This window comes from Tympanuchus pallidicinctus, unplaced genomic scaffold (assembly GCF_026119805.1).
Source record: "Tympanuchus pallidicinctus isolate F22 unplaced genomic scaffold, pur_lepc_1.0 scaffold1, whole genome shotgun sequence".
In the NCBI taxonomy this organism is placed as follows: Eukaryota; Metazoa; Chordata; class Aves; order Galliformes; family Phasianidae; genus Tympanuchus; species Tympanuchus pallidicinctus.
Window position 1 is genome coordinate 83,282,363 of NW_026294618.1, and position 24,317 is coordinate 83,306,679.

Consider the following 24,317-nt stretch of genomic DNA (forward strand, 5'->3'; position numbering starts at 1 on the left):
TACATATACAATTTAGACATAAATAGCGTAAAAAACCAGTGCTATTGAAGCAGCCTGAAGAAAAATAAAGAAAAAGGTGTAAAGATGTATTAAATCATCCTAATAAGTGTTCGAGAGCAATCAGCTGTTTCAAAATTTTACCAAGAATTATTCTGAAATAATCTGAAATCACTATTAAAATGGAAATATTCAACCAACATATCAATAAAGTAAATGGAAAGCAGAAAAGAACAAAAACAGCAGGTATGAATAAAATAGGAATAGCTTTACAGAACAGCAGCAGTGAAATAATTACCAGAAAGAGATAGAAGCTGCACTGAGAAGGCAGAAGAATAAAAATACCTGATACACCAAATCTCTCCTGACTTTTAAGAGCTACCACCATGAGAATACATATAAAAATAATGTGGACATTATCAGAATATCTATTGTCAGAGTGAATTTGCATCTTTGATCATCAAAGGAAAACAGCCATTAAACAGAAGAGATGCAAGGATTCTGAGACTTATTAGATGTAGGCATTAAGTGAAAACTAATCTGGAGTTGTACAGTCTGATTGATACCTGTATTACCAAAACACTGATTAATACTGAGCAAGGCAACAAAAATGATTATGAGATGAAAGGCCAAACTCTTATGAAAACAGGAAGAGCGATACTATACATATGGCTTACTGCTAAACAATGAATGAGGCTGTCTGGAGCTCTCTGAGGAACCTGCCTGGAGAGCAGTTAGAGTATTAAACAAGCTTCAAACAGATGTCAGCAGGGTTAACCCAGGGTTTACACTTCCTGTAGCAGCACAGACTTGTAAATTGGCTCAAGCACTAGATGTGATCCAGCCATCCTCCAGAGAAGGGCTGGGCAGCACGGTGAGGCAGCTAGGAGCTGGCTCTGGCAGCCCTGGACCTGTAGCATTGCAAGGCTTGTATTCTCCAAGAAATATACTAAATATTCCTATATAATAACACTATATCTTGCTCCTTGAAATTACACCTAGAAATGTATTCACTAGGGTTAACTTTCACTTTGAGTTGTCCAACCTATTGAGTTCTTCCTTCACAGCTACAGAGAGAGACACACTTCTCCAAGTGCAGGCTCAGAGGAATTACTTTAGGTTCCTGTTTTGGGTGGTCCCTGCATGGTTATCCCCACTTTTACACATGGCACTTAGGGAAGTATATCTTCCTGGACTTAAAGTAGATAGATCAAAAGCAACAGTAATTCTACAATGACAGAGTCGGCTTTCCACTCTAACATTAAGCTGGTACTCAGTGTTGAGACCAAATATTCATTATTCCTTTTTATTATTTTTTTAAACCTTCATACACTATCTAAAGAAGGAAAGAAAGAAGTATGATAAGTATATTTACAGGCAAATCAAACATTATAATTAGGAATATGCCAAATCAAAAAATGAAAATCAGTCTCAAAGGATTTGTCATAAAATTATTCTCTTATATTGTTCAGGTATGAAATTTACTGCAGACATTCTCTGCTGAAAAGTTGACATTTTATGAACTGCAAGTGCAAACTGCTTTTTGAGCAGTTTCATCCACTGAAAGACAAAAATAAGTAAAGTGTTTTCGATTGGCCTTTGTAGCATCTGCATATGGGGCCAGTAGTTTCATGTTTCTGTCAGTTTAAAATACAAATACTCGATTATTAATTACCAAATGCAAACGTATCAATTTATCTAATCATGATATACATTTATTTTCCCCAAGAGGCTGTTTCTTCAGGAATCTTTCAGTCAGAAATCCTTTACTCCACCTCTTCCTGCAAAATCCACTGTTCATAGCCATGCAGGACTTACACAGAAAGTTCATATCTGATTGAAATAATCTTTTCTACCAAGATATCTTTAGGAATATGGGAAAATAATTAAAACAGGGCATTTACATCTCTCGTGGTTTACATGATTGAATATGAACATCTTCCTGCATGTTGAATCTATCCTCAGCACTTACCTTTACAGAAGAAATGGCAAGAGAATATTTTCTGCTTGTTTTTCTGCTACTATTTCAACCTTCAAATGTTGCATCAAGTAATTTCATGCCTTAAAAAAGCCAGCAACTAGAATAGTCAAACCATGTTTTGTATGAATCTTATGCAAGCTGCTACTTACAATCCGAGGTTTGAAGGGTGGCTTGATTTTCCTTTGTTCTAGAAGAACCCAGTCAATTTCCTTGAAAAACGGATGCTGCTTAATCGCATCTTCCCCGTTTTGTGATGCCACGCAGCCAAGTCGTTTATTTGGATTTTTTGTCATGAACTACAGGGTGGGGGAGGGAGAAGAGGAAAAAGTTAAAACATGAATGACAATGGCTGGAAACCATTTACAATTTAATTAGAAATTACCGTTGTTAAGGTTTAGTTTTTAGAGATAACCCCCTATCAGAATGTTACTTTTCCTGGAAGAGCAACAAGGACACTTCTCCAAATTTCAGAGGCTACAGTCAAACTGGAAGATTCAGAACTCTGAAAATAAAGTTTCCTGCAGGAAAATCTTTCAGTTAAGTTTTGTGACCTCCTAATTCCACCTGGCTGGGAGTGCTACAGGAGAAGATTCTCTTTCCACCTTTGGCCAAAAATACTAAAGAAAACAGAGAATATTAAAACCTCCAGTGACAGTTTACAAAAGATGTTTAGGATAGCTCTTATTTTATCTTGTTTGCACTGCCTTAACTATGAATTTTGGAGACAGAGGCTAAATATTATTCTTGTTTTTTATTTTCTTTGGATACATAGGCTTCGTATAGATCCAATCCTTTCAAGCAAACACATGAAAGGTCCTAGTTCTCTTATGCATTTCTAGAATTTCTTTTTCATATGAATAAGAATAGCATCTGTAGCTATGAAATTTACAGTTCTGCCTGTACATTTCAAAAAATACATGGAATATATTGAGAATCACCACAGCATGCTGATTCAAATATGAACAGTTAGTCCTGTATTCAACTCTTCTGCAATTTTTTTTGCAAGTGGACAACTGCTATCTAAATTACAGCCTGTATTTTCTATAGGCAGGAGAAGCAAAGGTTTTGAAAGAATTAGTGCACTTTGGTGAGGTCTCTTGGAAAACTACCAAAAGCATTCCTACATTCCTCTGCTTTATTTCACCTCCAAGAGCCTCTGGTAACAGAGAGAGCAGGCCAGGAACCATCAGCCATGCATTTTCTAGAAGCAGAACATGGAAATTACAGGGTAAGCCTTTTGTACTCTGTAATTCAAGTATCAAAGAAGTAAAATCTGATCCTACCTACTCTCTGCCATGTTCTATCTTTGTTTTAAGCTGCAGGCAGGGAAACATCATGTCATATTTAACAAGCCCAGAACATGGAAATATTACTATGTAATACAATTTATCACTGTACTTCACAAACTTGGAAATGAATGATGAGAGAGAAAAAAATTTAGGAGCAAATACTTAGAACTAGTGTCATGTACAAATGTGATGCAATAATCTCAGAATTCTGAAGTGGACATTTAATTCCATAAATTTCATACTCTGAGGTAAATATTGGCCTTTTTCAGCTCTTATAGCCATTTCTGAAGCACAAGCTGATGTTTACTTCCTGTTTATCAACAGCACCAACAATGATGCTACTGTCAGTGCCCTGACAGCTGCTAACTGTACTGTATTGATGAGATGGTTTCCAGTAGGGCTTATTATACTTACAATACTTACAGTCACAGCCATACATGCTGCTTATACTATGGCAGGAACCTCTTATTTAAGTAAGAGCACTGAAGATCAGAGCTCCTACTGACTTAAATGACAATGGGAAAAAGGGTTGCTGAGATATTCATGTAACTTGGGGCCTGAATTGAGGATCAGTAGGTTCCCAAATCTTTGCTTTGAAATAAGCAGCAGTGTTTAAAAGCAGAGTTCTGCCTCTGTAGCCAGAGATCTATGTCATCTGGATACACAGAGAGCATACACTGTACACACAACCTTTCTCAATCACTTGCAAAGAAGCCCAGACCTAATTTCAATGAGGAATTGTTTTCCTTACCGGACAGGAAAGAATTTTAAATAGCAATTCCTGTCAATTCACAGAAACGGAGCTAATAAGATTCCTGGGATTTCATGGGATAAGCAACATTCTGCCTTGCAATACTGAGCTGTAAAATTATCCTTGTTAGAATTCTGTTAGAATAAATGGGAAAACTGCTTCTTCATAAAAGAGGAAAATATTGTTACTTGATGTAAGAGAACATCATTATATTAAACTCTCCTTACAGTTTGCTTGAAGGAGTGAAAAAATACATGGTTTCTAAAGAATAAAACTGTCTCAAAGCACAATGTGAGGAAATGAAGTGTTCCAAAGCTAATCCCTTGCTAGCATTCAGCAGTAAAATACATAGACGCCTCTTTCTTTCCTCTGCTTTTTCTGTTCTTCATTTAGTAGAATGTGGGCAAGGATCAGATGCAGGGCACAAATTTCAAAAGTGTTTCACACCATAGCTGCATTGGCAGTAGGTTGTTAAATGTAAGGAATGTTTTTTTTTACAGTGTTCCATTAAATTCTATCACTTTATGCCAGTCAAATAATCTTGCCTAATTAAGAGTAATTTTTTACTACAGTGCAGATCTGTTTTATGGATGTCACTCTCTTTTTAAGGTTTAAAATGGAATTAAGGACTAACTTCAGACAAAAAGATGTAAAAAATAGACTGTAGCAAAATATAAACTACCATGCCTAATATCAACGTATAGACTCGGAAAAATAGACTCATAATAGGAAGTAAGCTTTGAAAGAAATATATAGTGTTGGACGCCTTTACACTCATATTCACAAAATACATTGCTTACACCTACGGTCCAATTCAGTGTCTCTATTTCTGTGCGGTTAGTGAATGATGTGTAAGATTAACAACTGGACATCTCACTACATGCACCACAAACAGTGAGACCTTAACTATCAAACCTGTTTTTCCCCTTCCTCTGTCAAACAAAAACCTTCTAGTTACAGTGGTTCTTGCACTACACACAAGTCAAGGGTTATCAGAAAACTTCCCCCCTCCAGTGAATATTTCCATGATTTGGAATAACAGATAGACTGGTTACTATTGACTCACAGAAAGTGCCTTTGGATTGGAAGACAAAGGAACAGACTTTACAGAATATGAAACCCAAATAGCACAGAAAATCTCTGAAATTCTCTGCAATAGCCTAGAATAATCCTGAGTACCAGTCTGAATTCCTGAAGTTCAATTCCATACATCCTAGTCACCGGACTGATAATAATTGAAGGCTTTGGGAATAAAAAGAGACACATGAAAGAATCATGTCAGCTAATAAAATGTCATCAGAGAGATGTCTGGAGAGAAAGGGAGAACATGTATGAAAGTCAGCTTTAATAAATCCTCCACGTTTTCACTACCATGAATGGAGTAAAAGAGATACTCCAGCAAATAACTCAGAGATATTAACTTGGATTACTGGTCTGAATCATTCTCTACAGCTCCCCCTCCACCTAGCCCCTTACATTCTCTCAGGATAAGACTGAAGGTATTTTTATTAAAAGACTCCAAAGTGCTACCTGTCCTGTGGTGTAAAAATCAGATTTTTTTTCTTTTTTCTATATAATATCAAAAGATAATCCTGTATAAATGTAACTCAAAATGTAACTAGGACTTTAGGACTTTACATTAACAACTGCTCTGTTCATTGAAACTTTCCTTTATTCCAGGCGTTAACTGGGACAAAACAACTGCCCAGGAGTAAGACCACTTAATCTAAGTGTTATGTGAATTAAAAAGTAGAACATGCAGCTGTAAATAAAAAGCTTTCAACCCATCTTGATAATGTAGGAAGAAAGGCAAATTCACCACTGGGTTAAATCAAAACACCAACTCTTTCCTTTACACAGTGCTTTCTCAGCTCTGGGGAACATGCGGCATATGAAGTGTCAAAGTGATAGTACGGTTCTAGTTGGTTGGGTTTTCCCTGAAACATGAATCTGCAGTACACAGATTTATTCAGTGTACTACTGCGTGGAATACAAACATTCTGTTCCTTTCCCACAAGCGGTGTAATTTATCCCAGGCCCCATTATCCTAACAGTGGCACTCTGAACTGTGCTTGAACTCCCAGTGGTGACTGTTCTCAACAACTTGCAGCAAATTCAATTTTAATCAAGGGTAAAAAAAAAAAAAAAAAAAACAAAAAAACCAACAAAAAGAAAACCATGAAGTGCAGGAAAACAAGTAATGGAAGACTCACTGCTTTTAGAATGCTGACGGCTTCTTTACTGAGCCAGACTGGATATAAGACATCATCATGAAGGATGGATTCAAAGAGATCGTCTTCATTGTCAGCTTCAAAGGGGGGTTGCCCAGCCATCATTTCATACATGAGAACACCCAGAGCCCACCAATCTACTGAAGGGCCATATTCTAATTCCTGGAGGATCTGGTACACAAAAAAGAGATCAAATTGATCAGATGCAAATTTACTATTTGAACATGCTAGACTCCTTTTTTTCCTCCAGGGCGTGTGTAGGACTAAAACACACAGCGATGTTGCTGAACAGCAGGCATGGTTTCTTACCAATACAATTTGCACAAACAGCCATGTGTCAATGTGTAGTTCTCAGAAGTATTAACTGAGTTTAGTAGTCCCATGGGTAAAAGAGTATGCTTGTCAGCAAAAGAGCTGTATATCCTTCCAAATTGTTTAAAGCAGGTCACGTTATAAGGGAAGAAAGATCACATATACAAAACAGATCGGTGGAAAATGTGAAACATTTCCTTGTCTCTGTCTTGAATAAAACAAACGTAACCAACTTGTAATGTTATACAGAGATCATCCAAGAGATTTATTCACGTGCTTTTGGTAGGGCTGAAGGAATCTAAAAGCATTTTTGTGTTCTTTTTACAGCACTGAAATGCTGTACAATATATGGTTCTAGGACTCACTTTGTGTTTGCTTTCAAGAAAAAAAAATGGCAATAATTTTTTAGGTGGCACAAGTTCAACCTTGTAGCAAATACCTTTAGTGGGGAGTAGTTGTTTAGCATGATGGATTTTTACTGTCTTAGTGTTACTGAATTATTGTACAAGGAACAAGTTCTTGGCTCTTCTCCACTGAAAAGAAGCTTGATGTTTGGCTGCAGTGTTTCAGCATGACAGGAGACTGGGAAAAGAAGAGTAGGTGGCTGTTTAAGGTGAAGATGACCTGCTTAAAATTGCTGGAATGGCAGCAACTCCACCATCTCTTTAAGAATATTAGTATTTCAGTCAGAAGCCTTGTGGTGAACTGCATTAGCTTAATAGTGTTTTGGAAAAATGACTGTAAAATAACGTATAAAATTCAGTTTTAACCTAAAAACTGAAATTAGTTTAACATTTGGATGTATCTATCTTGCTTCTGACTGGATTTTTAGTTGATTGTATATTAAATTTTATACACATTAATTACAGAAAACAAAACTCTTCACAAGTGTACTTTCTGAGTGTTCTGAGTACTCCCTGTAAATCAGATATTGCTAAAGAACAGGGAATTGAAACATAGTACCATGGTGCAAGAGAAATAGAATCAAGAGGTATTCTGTAATCAAGGTGACAAAATGGAAGCCTAAGCTATTGAATTATTACTGCTTTTTTTTTAGTAATATTTTTAAAAGAACTTGCCAAATGATGCAATTATTATACTAAATCAGAAAAGAATTCATATAAAACCAAATCCATCCCACTGGCATTTATTTTCTTTTATCTTCAGAGCTCTTTTCAAATGCCACAAAACATGTTCATAGATGTCATGATAGTTACAAGATGACTCACACCTTAGCAGTTGTGCTACCAAAGCTTGACAGCCAAGAACTCTAATGATTTCTAACTCAGTATCACCAGCATATGATAAACTAATATTTTTCCCTGCTGTAAATTTATGGTTGATGAAGGACAAGCTAATGAAGTTTTTCTTTTTGTTTTTTTTTTTTTTAATGAAGTGAACTAGATAAGCACATTGAATCTTTGGCAGAAAGATGCATGGATTAGTAACTAAGCTGAGCAGACAAAATCTGTCTAGCAGGGAAACTGTACAACGTCAACTCATTTGAGGTACTCAAAAATACATCTCATAATATTAAAATTTAGGATATGTGAAATAAGTAAAATTATCAGCAATTTCTTTTTCCCAGTGAATGCCTAAAAATGAAATAGGGTGTTGCAACTGTGCGCTGTACATATATGAAAGGCTTCTACTTTTTTATGCAAGCATCTCTATTTTCTCCTCATTTATATGATATGAAGTACTGCAAAGATAGTGTTTTTCACTCATGAACACTTTAGAGAAAAGAAAAATATCCATTCCCACAAAACGTTATGGAAAATGACACCAAACCTATGGTCTCTTCTGTATGAACATGCCCTTTTAATACTCATGAACAGTTAATATCATTTTTTATAACTACTAAAGACTAGTGCTGATAGTAGTCACTTGCTTGCAGCTTCTTAAGGGCTTCTGTGAAAGCTTCTTGAAGTGTTTTCACAATGATGCTGTGAGAATGTGGAGAAAAATACTATTAAATTCAGGAATAAATAACAGAAAATCCATGCTTTGCCTCTCTATGAACATGGAATACTGTTTGTGCCTTGTAGTGGAAACCATGTGTACAGGGTTACCCGAGAAAATCTGTGGCACAGCCTCACCTGCTTAATCTATTGCTTTTATCTACAGGTAAAAAGTGCCTAAAATTACGCATGTTATCGTCCATCTGATGAATTATACTATCTGTATTCTTAGCACCATGCAAAAACATACCTCCGGAGCAATATAGTCAGGTGTGCCACAGAAGGTTGTGGTGGTCACTCCATTCAGAATCCCTTCTTTGCACATCCCAAAGTCAGCCAGTTTACAGTGGCCTTCTGCATCCAAAAGAATATTGTCCAGTTTCAGGTCCCTGAAATAAAAAGGCCAAGAATTACATCGACTTTCAAATTTTGAGCGTGCACTCATGAATTTGAACAAACTATAAAACATCCAAACAGCTGGTTTCACAAACATCACTGAATGTCTGGCCTTTGCGTATGCATGAAAAATGAGTGGCAGCACTTACTGAATAGATCTCAATAATGGCAATAAAGAAGCAGGTAATGACAAATATTTTGCAAGACCATGCCTTTACTCTCACTTCAGCTGCATGGAAGTGCAACTGTATTAAAAACAGAATCAGAAATGTTTGGAAAAGATCTCATTCTCTTGATTGCTATGAATCTAAGACTATGTGAAACAGGTCAGTGATACCTAATAAAGCCACTCTCACTTTTTTCATCAGTACAGTGTAAGGAATAACAATTTAGCCTACTTACCAAATGGGTTGAATTAATAAACTTTACAACATGGATTACTTTGAATTGGATTCTTAATGTATACCAGCAATTCAAAGTTCAGACTGCAATGAGAGAATTAGAAAAAAGTACTTAAATTTTTGGGAGAATTATTTTCTGCAGTCTGAGAACTGCTCAGAAATAATCTAATACCTGGCACTCATTGTTAAACAACATATCTTAGCAGCTGCCTGTGATCACTCTTTATACAAATGTCTTTGTGTTGAAAATACACAATTGCTTGGTTATTAAACTAGGTGAGGTCAGTAACAGGTTGAGAAAGGGATATCCACCTTTCCTGTCTTGCCCCCTGCACGTATTCTACATATACCATTGACAATTATCTCATGATCCAACTCAACAAATGCTAGGTACCATTTAACTTACCTGCCACTCGTCTTAGACTAAATTACAAAAGGATATGGAAAGCCAGTGAATAAAGGAATAATCCTTTTTATGGGGAAAAAACAACAACAACAAAAAACAACCAAGAAAACAAAACAAACAAACAAAAAACAACAAACCAGCAGAACTACTTTGTCATATATTTTGTCATGATAAAACAAACAAAAAACAAAGACAACACAACCCACTGCTGGTCTCTTCCAACTTGGGATATTCTATGATTCACTGATAATGCATGGTCCATTATATTTTTCACTTCTGTCTCAGCTCTGAATGCCTCTATATTGTATTAAAAATTCACAGAAATATATGAAGAGGTGAGAATCAAAAGCAGAACATATGTCCTTAAGTGATTGTGTGGTCAGTTCCTGATCAGAACTTTTTGCTCTAGAGGTATTAAATAAAAGGAATTGAGGAGAAATAAGTATAAGCAGACAAATTCTTAATCAGACATATGAATAAAATTGTATGCCAGCCTTTGTAAACAAATGAGAACAGAAAGGTAACTGGTGACAGGCAAGACAGCTTCAGTAAGGCCAACTCGCGCCTGACAAATCTGACAGCCTTCTATAACAAGGTCACAGTGCTGATCCATTAGGGAAGAGTAACTGATACAGTATTTGACACTGTTTCACACAGTACTCTTGTCTCTAAATTAGAGAGACACAGATTTGACATATGGACCACTTGGTGGATAAGGAATTGGTTGTATGGTCACACTCAAAAGAGTTGTGGTCAATGGCTCAATGTCTAAGTGAAGATCAATGACAAACTGTGTTCCTCCTTGTCTGTACTGGGACTGGTATTATTTAATTTCTTTGCCCATGACATGGACACAGTGGGATTGGGTCCCTGCAGAGGACACCGCACTTAATGTGTAGACACATTGTTGGGAAGTTATGTCATCCAGAAGGATCTTGACAGACCTAAGAGGTGGGTCCCTGCAAACCTTATGAAGTTCAACAAGGCCAAGTGCAATGTCCTGCATCTGTGTTGGAGCAATCCAAGACAGGATAAAGAATATACTGAGAGCAACCCTGAGGAGAAGGACTTGGGGATGTTGAGTGATAAAAAATTGAACATGTGCTGGCAAGGTGCACTTGCAACCCCAAAAGCTGACCATACCCTAGGCTGCATCAAAAATGATGTAACCAGCAGGTCAGGGGAAGTGATTCACCCTCTTTATTCTGCTCTTATGAGGTCCCACCTCACATTACTGTGTTCATCTCTGGGACCTCTAGTACAAGAAGGATGTGAACCAGTTCAATTGGGTCCAGAGGCAGGCCACAAGGATGCTTAGAGAGCTGGATCACCTCTCCTGTGAAGACAGGTTGGGAGAATTGGGGTTATTTAGCCTTGGAGAAGAGAATTCTCCAGGGAGACGTTATAGCGGCCTGCCAGTACCTAAATGGGGCTTACAAGAAAGCTGAGTAGGGACTTTTATTCAAGAGTATAGTGACATTCCAAGAGGTAATGGTTTTAAATTAAAAGAGGGTAGATTTGGATTAGATATGCTGAAGAAATTCTTCTCTATGAGGATGGTGAGGTACAGGGAAAAGGCTGCCCAGAGAAGTTGTAGATATCCCATCCCTGCAGGTGTTCAAGAGCCAAGATGGATGGCGCTTTAGGCAACCCATTTTAGTGAGAGGTGTCCCTGCCAATGACAGGAAGGTTGGAACTAGGTGACCTTTAAGATCCCTTCCAATGCAAACTATTCTATGTTTCTATGAAAAGATGCAGATTTTGTTTCCAAAATCCTTAATATCAACAAATTCCACCTGAGTGAGTGATTAGAAGCCTTTACTTTGCTCTGAAGTCCTTCATTGAGAGAAATGCCGCCTTTCCAATCCCCAGATTTTAGAACCACAATCATCATAGTGCACTGGAAACTATCAGACATTAAATAATTTAATAGCCTTTCCAAGGCTGCACTATTTGAGATATATCCAAGGCTACAGTGTTCTGAAATTTCCTCAGAGGTGCTCTTTCCTCTCTATCACCCTTATTTCAGTAGGTAAAGTTATTTCTTTTTGATTGACTTTATCTTTCTTTTGATGTTTGTTCAATATTTTTGGGTATGCTGGCCCACCTGTATCTAACTTATACTATGTCACATAACAGCAAAAAAAATGAGGTACTTCTGGTAGACAGTTGACTTACTACTCAAGGTCTGTGTAAAGCTTGCATATACATACAGTGTGCATCAGACGCTTCTGGGAAACACTTGATGACAGTGTTGTAGAAATTAGTCGTGCTGTATACATACTACTAAGTGGTTTGTACATTTGCAAGAAGTTTGAGGTGGCCAAAGTCAGATTTCCCTCACTAACTGCAAATCCACTGTCTCTCATGTAAACTAGCCTTATCAAATATGGTTTATGAAGCTGAAGAATACCTGGGCTGTAGAAATGCTCCTTGCAATCAATATGCTTTACACCTGATTTTGCTCCAAGTCAGTTATGCTACTCTAGTAGATACTCAGCTGGTCACACCCATGAGCCCCTAGACTACATTTTATCATTTTTTAAGGTCATGCTATTTATGAGTTCCCAAACAATCCAAGATCTAACTGGTTACAACAAAATCACCTACATCTAATCATTTAACCCATCAATCACTTCTTACTATCCCTTTATTTGCTTAAAGATTTGTGTAAGTAACAGAAACTGAAGAAAAACTTGACTGTAGAGAAAGAGAATAAACAACCTGAACAAAGAGAAAAACATGAATAGCCTAAATATGAAATTCTGTTTAGCTATGAAGACCAGAAGTGAAATTTTAAGCCTACCTACAGGAGGTTAAAAGGTAAGTTGGGAGTCTGCCAAAATGCCAAATTTATTGCTAGTCTGTGAGATTATCATGCACTGAAAACCATTTAAAAACAATTTTGTTAATTTGTATCTGACAGATTTTTTTTAAAAAGGTAAATTTTAAAAAGAAAGCATAACTCAAGAAATGTAAGAGAGAGCTAACATGCCACTCAATGCATCAGAGGAAAAAAAAAAGACTAATCAAACACTGAGAGATGAGGAAACAAATGAAATACTAACAGAAAAGAATTCTCAAGGAATTTTTTTTTCAGTGCTGGTGAAAAAAGTTTTAGTTTAAGACCTATATGTTTCCACAACTGAAAGCCAGCTCTTCAAAATTAAGAGCTATCCATCTCCAGAATGTAAAATCATTATCTGTACAGAATAATCCATTTGGATCCATTCTGTCTTTTACTTGGTTCCTGGTGTTAGCGCCAGCTGTCTGCTTCTAAATCAGAGCTTACCAAATAATACAGTGTCAGATAGCTCCATGACAAAGATCTATTACATTCTTCTTTTTCTCATTTTGCATACTCTTTGTAGGAACTAAGAAAGTCATCTGTGTATTACAAAATGAGCTCCTATAACCTGAGTAACTACTTGCAACTGCAAACAACCTAACCAGTTAAGCTAGGAAAATGCCCAGGTTGTTTGAATATATTAATGATACATGAAGCTACTTCTCTCCTTTGTTTGTTTGCCAAGATGCTTTGTACAGTCAGTTCAGTTGACTGGAACAGTAAATTGCATAACTTAAGTATTGTTTTTTTTTTAATCATTTCTTTTTCTCGGAAAATGTTAAAAGAAATTTAAGCCTTGGTTTCTATTTCTGGGCATTTGCCAGCATCACAATCACCTCAGAAGCAGGAATGATTGGCAGGATCTCAAGAGATAATCAGGATTATAACAACAAGGTTTGTACATGTCAGAACAGAAGAGCAGGCTGACAGCAGGTAACCTGCAAGAAAGCCTCCACAATGCTCATTCATTCCTCTACATGCCAGTGTCATGAGACACCGAGCGTTCTCACTTCCCAGAAATGCTCCAGTGATGAGGACTTCGCAGAACTGCACTCTTCAAGTCTGACTTCAAACAGTAGCCAGTGAGATAACCACCTTGTGTGTGTGGCCATGTGTCACACATGTCATTTAGATAACAGGTAATGTTCTTGTTGAAAGTAAGGCAATTAAACAGTCAAGATAGGCTTTGACCAGAAAGTCTGCCAAACATTACTAACAGTAGCCTTTGAATCAGGTAAACATTAGTAACTAAATAAAACCATATTTGAAGAACAGGATAAAGTAGCTAAGAAACATGATCACATGTTGGTTTAAGCAATCACTTTTCAATGAAACATCTCCACAGCATCTACTTCTACTCTAGTTGCTCAATAATCAACCATATACATTTCAGCATATAGGTCAGCATGAAGGTGAATAAACAGAAGTTTGGAAATAATAACTACATCAGAAACAGGATCCTATATTTCTTTATAGGATTAAAATGAAGTGAAGGACAACACCTTACTAAACATCTATCGAACATCAAAGCAACACAAGTCAAAAGTAAGTAGCTACTGAACAACTGTCAAATCCTTCACATTTTTTGTGTGTGTGTGACTTCCAGCTACAATAAATGCTTTCAGAACTGTATTTGAAATTTTTGCCACTGCCATTGTTCCACTGCATGGGAAAATTGCATCTTTTCTGCAGACTTTGAATAGACAGGCTATTCACAGAAGGAACCACTGAAGGTAAAAAGGAAACATCCCCATAACAACATACAGAGAGCCAACAGAATAATTTTCCACTAATATAGTTATTGAAATTCATAACTGAAGGCAACATCCTCATTAAATCAATTAAAAATTTCAATTAGTAAGATGAAATTACTTTTTCTATGTTAATTAATATAAGACTTCTACATTCCTAGAGTTCTTAACTTACTCAGCAGTATCAAATTGCATTTGAGACAAAGATACTCTCTTGCATCTAGAGATCTCTCTTGTACTCAGCACTAAATTTCTCTTTGTTGTAATTTTAGTTAATGTAGCATTTTCAACAAATTTCAGTCAAAAGCAATAAATACCATAGAACATTTGTACTATGCTATCTGAAATGGTATTTTCTGAATGACTGATAGACTCACCAAAATCTCTGTCTCAGTTCTTCAAACATATTGGTGATTCCAAAATATATAGATAACTAATGTACTAGATTCTGTTCTAACCAAGATGGAGTTATATAGAAAGCTGGTGAGAAAACCAAAATAAATTTCAATACTTGTTATGTTCTGATGTTAAATTATTTAGCAATTAAGTCTCACAACCTAATATCAACTTTCATTTGTAAGCTATGGGACAGATGTACTAGAACTAATGTATTCTTTTGTTGCATTAAGTATTTCAATCACAACACATCAGCAAGGTTTTTTTTACTTCCTGACAAATTGAAGATGAATGGCTAAAACCCCAACCATAGCTTCTAAGAAAACACAAACAAGTAACATTTTCTCCATTTCCAGACACTGTGGGGCAAGGAAGAAGCCTCTCATTTATAATGATACTAAGCAAAAAAATACAATTGTAATAGTGTCATTGGATGTCTGGTTCTACCAGGTGATGTGATCTCCCTTACTCCATGGAGTAAAAAAAAGTAGTGTGTGCTGGACTGCTCATGTTTATGAGTGGATTCATGATATTAGGGCAGATTTTGGGAGGAAGTAGACAGGAAACTGAGTGAGATTAACAGTGAAGAAAAAAATGATTCTCACACTTTTATTTTAGGACATTTCCTAAAACTTCCTAAGTTTTGGCAGTATTTATCTGCAAGTCTGGGGTTTTCTGTTTTGTTTTTATGTTGATCCATTAAGTACTTAACAGATTTATGAAAAGCATTTTCTCAGAAGCACAGAATCATAGGGTTTGGAAGGGACTTCTGGAGATCATCTAGTCCAATCTCCTACTAAAGCGGGTTCCCTACAGTAGGTTGCACAGGAAAGCAACCAGGCGGGTTTTGAATATTTCCTAAGAAGAAGACTCTACATCTTCTATGGGCAGCCTGTTCCAGTGTTCTGTCACCCTCAAAGTAAAGGTGTTTTTCCTCATGTTCATATGCAACTTCTCATGTTCCAGTTTGTACACCTTGCCCCTTGTTCTGTCACTGGGTACTGCTGAAAAGAGCCCAGCCCCATTCACAACACCTCCTGCCCTTTGAATATTTATAAGTATTTATAAGGCCTCTTCTCAAGCTCCTCTTCTCCAGGCTGAACAGCCCCAGGTCTTTCAGCCTTTCCTTACAAGGGAGATGCTCCAGGTCCCCCACTATTGTTGTGGTCCTCCACTGGACTCTCTAGAATTCCCTGTCTTTGTTGAACTGAGAGCCCAGAACTGGATACAGTACTCGAGATGTGGCCTCACCAGGGCAGAACAGAGGGGGATGCCTTTTTGGTCACAAGACCACACTGCTGGCTTATGGACAACTCGTCCATTGGGATAACCAGGTCCTTCTCTGTAGAGCTCCCTTCCAGAAGGCCAGTCTCTAAACTGTACTGATGTCTGCAGTTATTCCTCCTCAGAAAGAAGCTGCCTGTGGCTCTGTAAACTCATCAGAAAGCAAAAATGTGGCTTGTATGATGTTGCCTGTTCCCACAATGTACTGTGAGAGAACTTTCAGAAAAGCAAGGTCCTGGGAGGGAAGAGAGGGCTGTTTAGCCCTAAATGTTTACCGATGTCTTAATGATGTATCAAACAAAGGTTTAATACTCCTTTCCAGGAGGTTAAAGAAACAGTGATTTGCTGGTAGCACAAAAACAAGTTTTATAAAATAATTTCTATATATGGCTTTTTAATGTTTTTGACCATAACTTGATTACAATTGTCGGTAACAGCTTAGGACATTACAGTGCATGATCTGCTTATCTTATTATGCTGAGTTTCCTCATAATAATGTGTAGACAAACTAATATATTATACTTAACAGCTTTCCTTTGTGCTGCTTTTTCTTTCATATTATTGTCACATTTTTATTTGTGAACACAACAGAAATACCTAGAAGTTTTAACAGACATTATGTAAAATAGTCTCAAAAATTGGCTATAGATATAAGAAAGTGATCTTTATTTCTTTTTCATGAGTGTTTCCTTCTACATTCACATCATACTGCTTTTTAAATGTCATCCTTCCATGATTCCCACCTGGAAATGCAATAATCCTTCAATGAGCCTTAGGCAGAGATGGGATATAGTGTTACAATGCTGCCTCTTGATTTAATCTTCCAAGGCCTCAATTTAGTCAGATTTTGTACTGGATTCCACAGGCATTCCTGCATTCCCATGGCCTGAAGGCCAGCAATTTTTTTATCAGGTAAGAAAAGTCATGAATGGAAGTGGCTTCTGCCTCAGAAACATGCAGTTGCATCATATAGCAAGCCATCTTCTCCTTTTGATTTTAAAAGCCATTTGTGTTGAAAACAGAGACTGCTCAAAGGTTTTTATGAAAGCAGTAACGCAAACAGCCAGTGGTTCTGAGCTCATAGATGTCTTACTCCTGGAGCTGAGCAGTTTGGTCTCTCTGGGCCTCCAACTGTGCATGTGAGTACCCTGACATTAAGGTTACTAATAGTTCAAAAAGGGATTTACTTCTTCACTTCATTTAAATACACCATTTCCTTTTTTTTTCTTTTTCTTTTTCTTTTTTCTTTTCTTTCTTCTCAAAGATTTTAGCTGAAAAAATCCTGAGAATGACAGGATGAATCTGTATTCCCACTGATAATATTTACTGTATCAGTCTCTGCTAAAAAAAACCTTAAGTTGAGCCATTGTTAAATATGTAATGTGACACAACTTGTGCTCACTGACACCTCACTGATCCCACTAAGGACAATAGAGTCCTTAGGTTTAGCCAAGGACTGACTCAACCTGAGGCATACTACTATGTGAAGTACAATGCTTTGTGCTCTTATTTTCATATCTCAAATAACATAAGATTGCATACTGTAACAATAACTTAGGTGGAGCACAAACTAGCAGTGCCTATTTATGTATGTCTATAATCCTTTTAAACAAAAAAATACTAAATCAGTATTTGATAAATCCACTTGATGAAAGATGGTGAAAGGCTGGCATGAAGCTAGAAAAGCTTGTCAGATCAAGTTCAGAAAAATCAATTCTGAAAAAAATGCTAGCAGAACCTTAGATAGTAAATATATCAGCAGACATACTAATTAATTTTTCATATTTGGATCAGGTAAAAGTTTGCCTTTGGAACTCAAATGCAGTGGTGACTTTCCTCAGTGGCCTTAGTAGATATGATAACAAAGTCACTATCATTTTGATGGTGGAATACAAATTATGCAAACATGAAGAAAATAAGAGAATACTTTGTTTTCAGGCATGGTTTCTGTGACTACGTGAAAAGGCAGAATTTTTTTCCCTCTCTTCTCTATTTTCTTCAAATGAAGTTTTCTTAACAGAAGAGAAAAATATTCAGCCAACAAATGCATGATTATCCATGTAGCACCTTGCATTTCTGTAGTCATCTTTGTTAATTATTATCTCAGTAATACAGCCTTACAAATCTTAATAGCACAGAAGAAAATATATTACTGCTTCACGCATGGTAGGAATGAGAGAAGACATAATGTAATCAATCACAACTCATACCATCTCTTTTAAAAATTTATCTCAATCATTTAAGTAACTAGAGCTATGAAACATTTTGCTCTATGGAAGTAGCACAACTTGCCTCAGGCTATCTTCAAGGCCATTTCCAAGGGTGTCTCCAATATGAATATATGGGCTGTGCAGCTTCCTAAAGAAACCTATTATTCTCTCTTGACTAAACACACTCCAGGACAACCAAGATTGTGTCCTGGGAGCTTCATTTGCATTCCTAAAATTAGATGAGATGAATTTGAGACTTTGAGTATATTCAAGTATGTGCTGCTTCCCAGCTCTCTGTGTTCCAGATAGAGATTTATCCTGTTTTCATTCCAGTTAGTCGTGAAACTTATTTTTGTAGGAGATAGCCAAACAAATGCAGATTAAGAAAAATAAAAGACCAGTATTCATTTGTCTGATAGAATTCTCCCTCTTTCTCTCTCTCTCTAACACAAACACACGCACACAGTTTGCTAGTATTTGAAGTTATACACTGTAAAACTTAGTTTTTTTCAATTATGTCATATTGCATTTTTCTGACTGCAAAACCTCCCCTCCCAACACATATCAATCAAATAGCCAGACACTTAACTGCTTCACTTGGACACACCAAATAAAAGGCTCCAAAGCATTATTCTACATTGTTTCAGGCTCACAGAAAGAGCATTTAAAAAAAACATGAAAACAACAGAGGAAAAGCTGCTACTGTAATCAGCAATGGTTGAAGGCATTTCCTGTATTTTGCTATCAAACTGGTTGTTTTTTCCATTACATGCTAAGTGAACTTTACTAAGGTCAAGACACCAAAGAAAAACAGGATCAGAATATATTTAATCAACCAGAGTTGACTACTTTAGTCTCTTTCTTTCAGATGTTTAGTCCTGGATCTCATCCCATGTCTCCAATTTTCTCCCTTAAATCACTGACGCATATATCAGGTCCTTCAAATTCCAGATTAAGATGGTTGTTTTCAATGGCATTTAACTTGTTAGGTTTACACTTAGCCTAGCCTAAAGGTCAATTAGCTTCATGCTGTGTGACAATACCAATATTGTTTTAGCATGATATAACTATAACAGGGGAGACAGCTTTTCATTCAGTACTATCGCAGTACTGGGCCAAAACCTTCCTTTTTAGTTGGAAGTCCATTGTTTCTATAATGCTGCCTATTAAGATCAAGGCTAAGGTTTGAAATGACTATTAAATAAAAGTTGAAGCTACAATATATCATAGTTCAATTTGATCCAACTCTGTACATCATTATCATGCTATCATACGTGCTCTACATACAAATGGTACAAAAGTACGTAGCATTCCTATTCTGTTCTCTGACCGTATCCTTTCTCTGGAGAAAAGTTGTCCTTGTTTCTTCGAGGAATGCCAAATGACATTCTTCTATTTGTTAACAAAACACAAATGTTGACACCTCCTTCAGAAATGAGCAGTTCCAAATGTATTGTTGACCATGTGGAGGGAGAAGGATACCATGTTTTCCCAGCAAGTAAGGAAGCCCCATGCTCTGGTGCAGTTTTGTACAGAAAGGAGAACATTAGCCTGCCTGAGCTTTGTGCTAAGACTGAAAATTGACTCATTCAGCCTTTTTAACTACCCATAGAACAAAGAACTCTTGGCCACAAAGGCCACTTGGTGCTAAAGATAGCCTCCAAAGCTCTCCTTAAGACCTGCTCTCTCCTGCAGCCCACCTTCTTTCTAGCTTTGAAGCTTCAGTTTCTCTTTTTAATTCATCTGAAGCTGTTTATCAAAAGAAACTAATGAGATTCACATAAATCCCCATTTTTCAGCCACAGGGCTGGAACTTCAGCATACTCAAGCAAGATAAGACACAGTAAAGAGGAAGAACCCTTAAAATATTAGAATCATGTGCTCATAAAGGATAGTACAGATTTTATACACCCTCAATAATACTTATTCTGTGCTCTGTCAGGATGAGATGAAATAATCTTTCAGAAAAAAAAGAAACTTCTGCAATGCTGGAATCCAACACTATAAGTTGAATTCATTAATTTTCTTTCATTTCTTTTCTGAAATATTTATCTACACCACAGACTTATAAAGAACAACATTTTCAAACAGATTACTTTTATTTTGGCAACCATAACACTGGGCATCCAATAAAGTGGCCAAAGATAGGTGACAGGGAACAAATCCTGAGCAAGACATTAATGTGCCAGCATGAATCTACATTTCAGCTCATTTCTTTACTAGCCAAGGACCTCTGCAACTTTATAGTGCATTGAAAGTGTAAAGGAAAAGGGTTGCTGAAGGTTTTTGCATAGAGAGTTTCTTTTTATAAAAGAAACAAATGTATCAGAATTCTCTTCCTTGTGCTCCCAAGGGTGTCCCAGCAGGGAACAAACACAGCTCCTAGCAGTAAGCAGGCTTCTGTTAAAGCTCCATATCATGTTTCCATGGAGTAGAATGCTTTCTTAGCCAGAAAAAGCCCTCTTTGGTGAACTTTTGCACAGACACTGATTTTTCCAGCCTTACTTTGGCCTCAGTTCAGCCTCTTGGGTCTTTTTTGGATAGCCTTTCCACAGGGTAGTGCTTGTAATGTTACGCAGCATGGACTAAATAACTTATATAGCATAAATGAAATGACGTAACTCAGCAAGAATTTTTCTTCAAACAAAATGCTTACTTATATGGAATCACTCGAGAAAAAGATTGTAATAATTTCTGCTTCTATTCTGATTTCAGGAGCATAGTTACATGCCTGAACATCTTTTTACCCAATCATGTGATCTGAACTGGGGAAGGTTATGCAGACTCTTACTTTAAAACTTCTTCTAAACCTACAGTATTTATAAGGATCAAAACAGCAGCAGTCAGAAAAATTTTAATAGATTTCTGCAGAAATTCTTGTGAAACCAGCTGGTTAAATCTATTCTGTTTTTAATCATTTAAAAGGATTCTTTTATACAGATATATTTGTCTTTCAAATTCTATACAGGTAATTTTCCATTATATTTGATAGAAAATTGCTGCCATAGAGGGATTCTGGGAAAACTAAGACAAAACTTTATTATTTGTCTGTAAAGTATGATGAAGATGCCAGGAAAAAAAATGGTTACAAATATCCAATACAATAATACTTCAGAGTCTTGCTAACCAGATTCTTTGCTCCGACAGGATCAGAAATTATCATGTAAAACTCCCAGATACTTACGTGGGCCAAGACTAGAAAGAAACCTAATTATACATCTCACAGATGAACTATGTAACATAAAGTTTCATTAAATTATACAGTCCAATAAAGTCTCTTTGCATCCTTTTGACAATCCTAAACTGCACTGAGTACAATTCAGTTCCACTGTAAAATTGCTTTGCTTTTCTAGTATCAGAAGCAGCTATTAATGTGAATGAGAATCTTGTTCTTTTTTTAAGAGGTAGTCTTCTACACAGCAGTAGCAGCCTCTATATGTCCATGTCAACCTACAACCAAATTTTTTACAGATCTTTTGTTATGTATTATCACTTTCTGGATTCCAAATAAAAATACATGAACAAATGAATTTCAGAGAAAGATACTAATCAAAACACAGTATAAAACAAAACGGGAGGGAACGTTGTGCCCTCTCACAAAGACATGCATACAATGAATTAGACTCGACTTTGGCATACAGTGGAGCAAATGAGGATCCTAGTTTATGGTCTCTGTGGCCAATTTGTGGCATTGTGTTAAGACTTGAATAGTAAATGAAATATCGTAGGGCACTACAATATGATTAACATCCTGTTTGGTCCATTACTATCCACCCTGCCCCAGCCAACATCCCTTCCACTTTCTTTCATAGTCCCATGTTACTACTGCTGTAAGAAGGTGAACATAACTGTGTATGACTGTTTTTTAAAATGGATCCTATAAATAACATGTGTAAAAAATAAAATACTTTTTTTCTGTGGTTCGATTTGGGGATTTTAGTCTAATTCTCTATCAGATTTGATTTATAGAAAGCATTATTGTGTCCTAATGAGCGCCCATAGCCAAGACAGTAATTACTTACATCTGAGATTTATCGACAGATTTGTAAGTCTCAGCTTAGTAATATCAGCTAGTATTTTGTTGTTGTTGTTATTACATAGCAAACTTTCAGCATGCTGTTTCAAAATTTCTTCAGGCTCTTTTGCTCATGGACAGAATAACTATGCAACTCTTTTCCTCTTGTGTCATCACAGAAATACAAAGATTTTGTTCTACTGCTCATGTATCATATAATACCACCTTATGGAGGCTGTCAAAAGAAAATCTTCAGCCTTGTAGCAAGTTGGTATACTTCTGATCTGCTGTCTGCTTCCTCACTTCATAATTCAAGAATCTTTTTTATTCAATTAGTTACTCATAAATGAGATCTGGGCCTCTTTATAATGATAACAGAGAATAATAAACTGCACAGTCCCCTTTGGATTTATTAGAAATTATTAACAAATAAAGTGGTAGACATTTGGTATGCCTTTTTTATTTCCTCAGTATACAGTACCATAAACACTTGCTGTCCACTTACTGGTGGTTAACTTTAGGTAAATATGTACTCAGGCAGTTTCTTAACTGCATATTATTTTTGTTCTACAAGTACTCCTTTAGAGCTGTTTCAGATTTATTGATGTTTGGAAGCTTTTAAATATCCATTACCCACTTCACTGACTGTAGCAATTCAATCTGACTCATTTGTGTTTGTTAGAATATATTTAGGCATTTTTTAAAATGGGTGTTAGTAGACCGTAGGATCTCCCTTGAAAACCTTATAATAAATCAACTAAATAGTTGCTGAAGTGCTATAATGTTTACTTGTTGCAACTTAATTTTATACTTAATATTCCAGGTTTTGCACACACAAAGTTCTTCTGCTCAGGTTATTAGTCAGCTAGCTTTCTTTGTTTCTTTTTCTTAGGACATTTCTTCTACGTTATTCAGTTTCATGCCAAAGTGCAACCATTCCACACGCTACACTGCTAAGTGTTCTCATCCTTTCCTCCCCTCTGAATGGCAATCATATGCCTAAGACTGAAGAGCATTTTTACAGTTTTTACTGTCAAATCAACATTAAAATATACACAACTGCACGTACTATTTGCATTTGACATACTTCGAAGAACTGTATTTTCTGACAGGTTCATACATCAGAAGGAGTAAGTTAAAGCCTGGAGGAGAAGATACACCTATGTAAGTATAGGCATTATTTCTCCCCCCTCTTTCACTGTTGTTTTGCAAGACTGACTAATGGAAACAAATTCCAGAAGCAGGAGGCAAGAAGTGAACACGTATCCGGCAAGTACATTGGAAGAAGTCACACTGGAGCTTCTTCTTATACACTGAATATTACCTTTTTTTCCTCTTTTCAAACAAAAAAATCTTTATGTTGTCAAAGTAAGCAATCTGCTTATTTTTAACTTATCAGGGTTGTGAGGCCTACCTTCCATCTTTACATTTGTTTTTCAATCTGGCCACAGTATGAGAACTGCCCTGCTTGGTTCCATCTGCCCCTGCATGTTTCAGGGTTCAAATAGCCCAAGGCCTCCTGTAGCAGTCGCAAGGAGAACAGAGGTGATCAACATGTGCAGCTCAGACAGCAACACTTAACTGAAGCTGTGACAGCAGGAAGATCCTTTTCTATCACTGTATTTTTACCCCTGGCTGCTGCTCTGGGCAGTTGCACGTTCGGAACCACTGGCAGCAAAGGACAGAACTGACATTAATTTTGCCACAGGAAAGCAAGCTGAGTGACTCTTTACACTCTGGACTTAGTACTCCTCAGCTTTCAGGTGATTTTCAGCACACTCCTGACCACCTGATCTATTCTGTTCCATTTTCTGATTCTCTGGTTACACTGCACCTAGTCCGTTCAAGTTCTTTCTGATGTAATCCCCGTACTGTTTATTCTAGTGGCAGCAAAGAGTTTGAAGCACACCCCGAAATGCTGGGTTCCTTACTGTCTGCCTTTTCTCTGGTTCAGCTCTTTTGGACATTACATTTAACTATTAGAGAGCAGTATTATTTCTGTTCTCTTACATAGTATTATGAAGTTGCCAGCAAAATGGATGATTTTAATATTTTCAAAAGTTTCAATGGTTACACAGCTACGTTGCC

General features: G+C 36.7%; 1 protein-coding gene across 3 annotated transcripts in view; it reads right to left on the minus strand.

Annotated features, from left to right (window-relative positions):
• PRKCE (protein kinase C epsilon) overlaps nucleotides 1-24,317 on the minus strand; it is a 269,340-nt gene that overhangs the window by 19,260 nt on the left and 225,763 nt on the right. For all 3 annotated transcript variants that reach the window (XM_052685443.1, XM_052685450.1, XM_052685448.1), the window contains exons 12-14: nucleotides 8,773-8,911; nucleotides 6,232-6,420; nucleotides 2,128-2,274 (exon numbers count right to left, since the gene is read on the minus strand). In XM_052685443.1, the coding sequence (XP_052541403.1) occupies nucleotides 2,128-2,274; nucleotides 6,232-6,420; nucleotides 8,773-8,911 (475 nt within the window). The remainder of the gene's footprint in view (nucleotides 1-2,127; nucleotides 2,275-6,231; nucleotides 6,421-8,772; nucleotides 8,912-24,317) is intronic.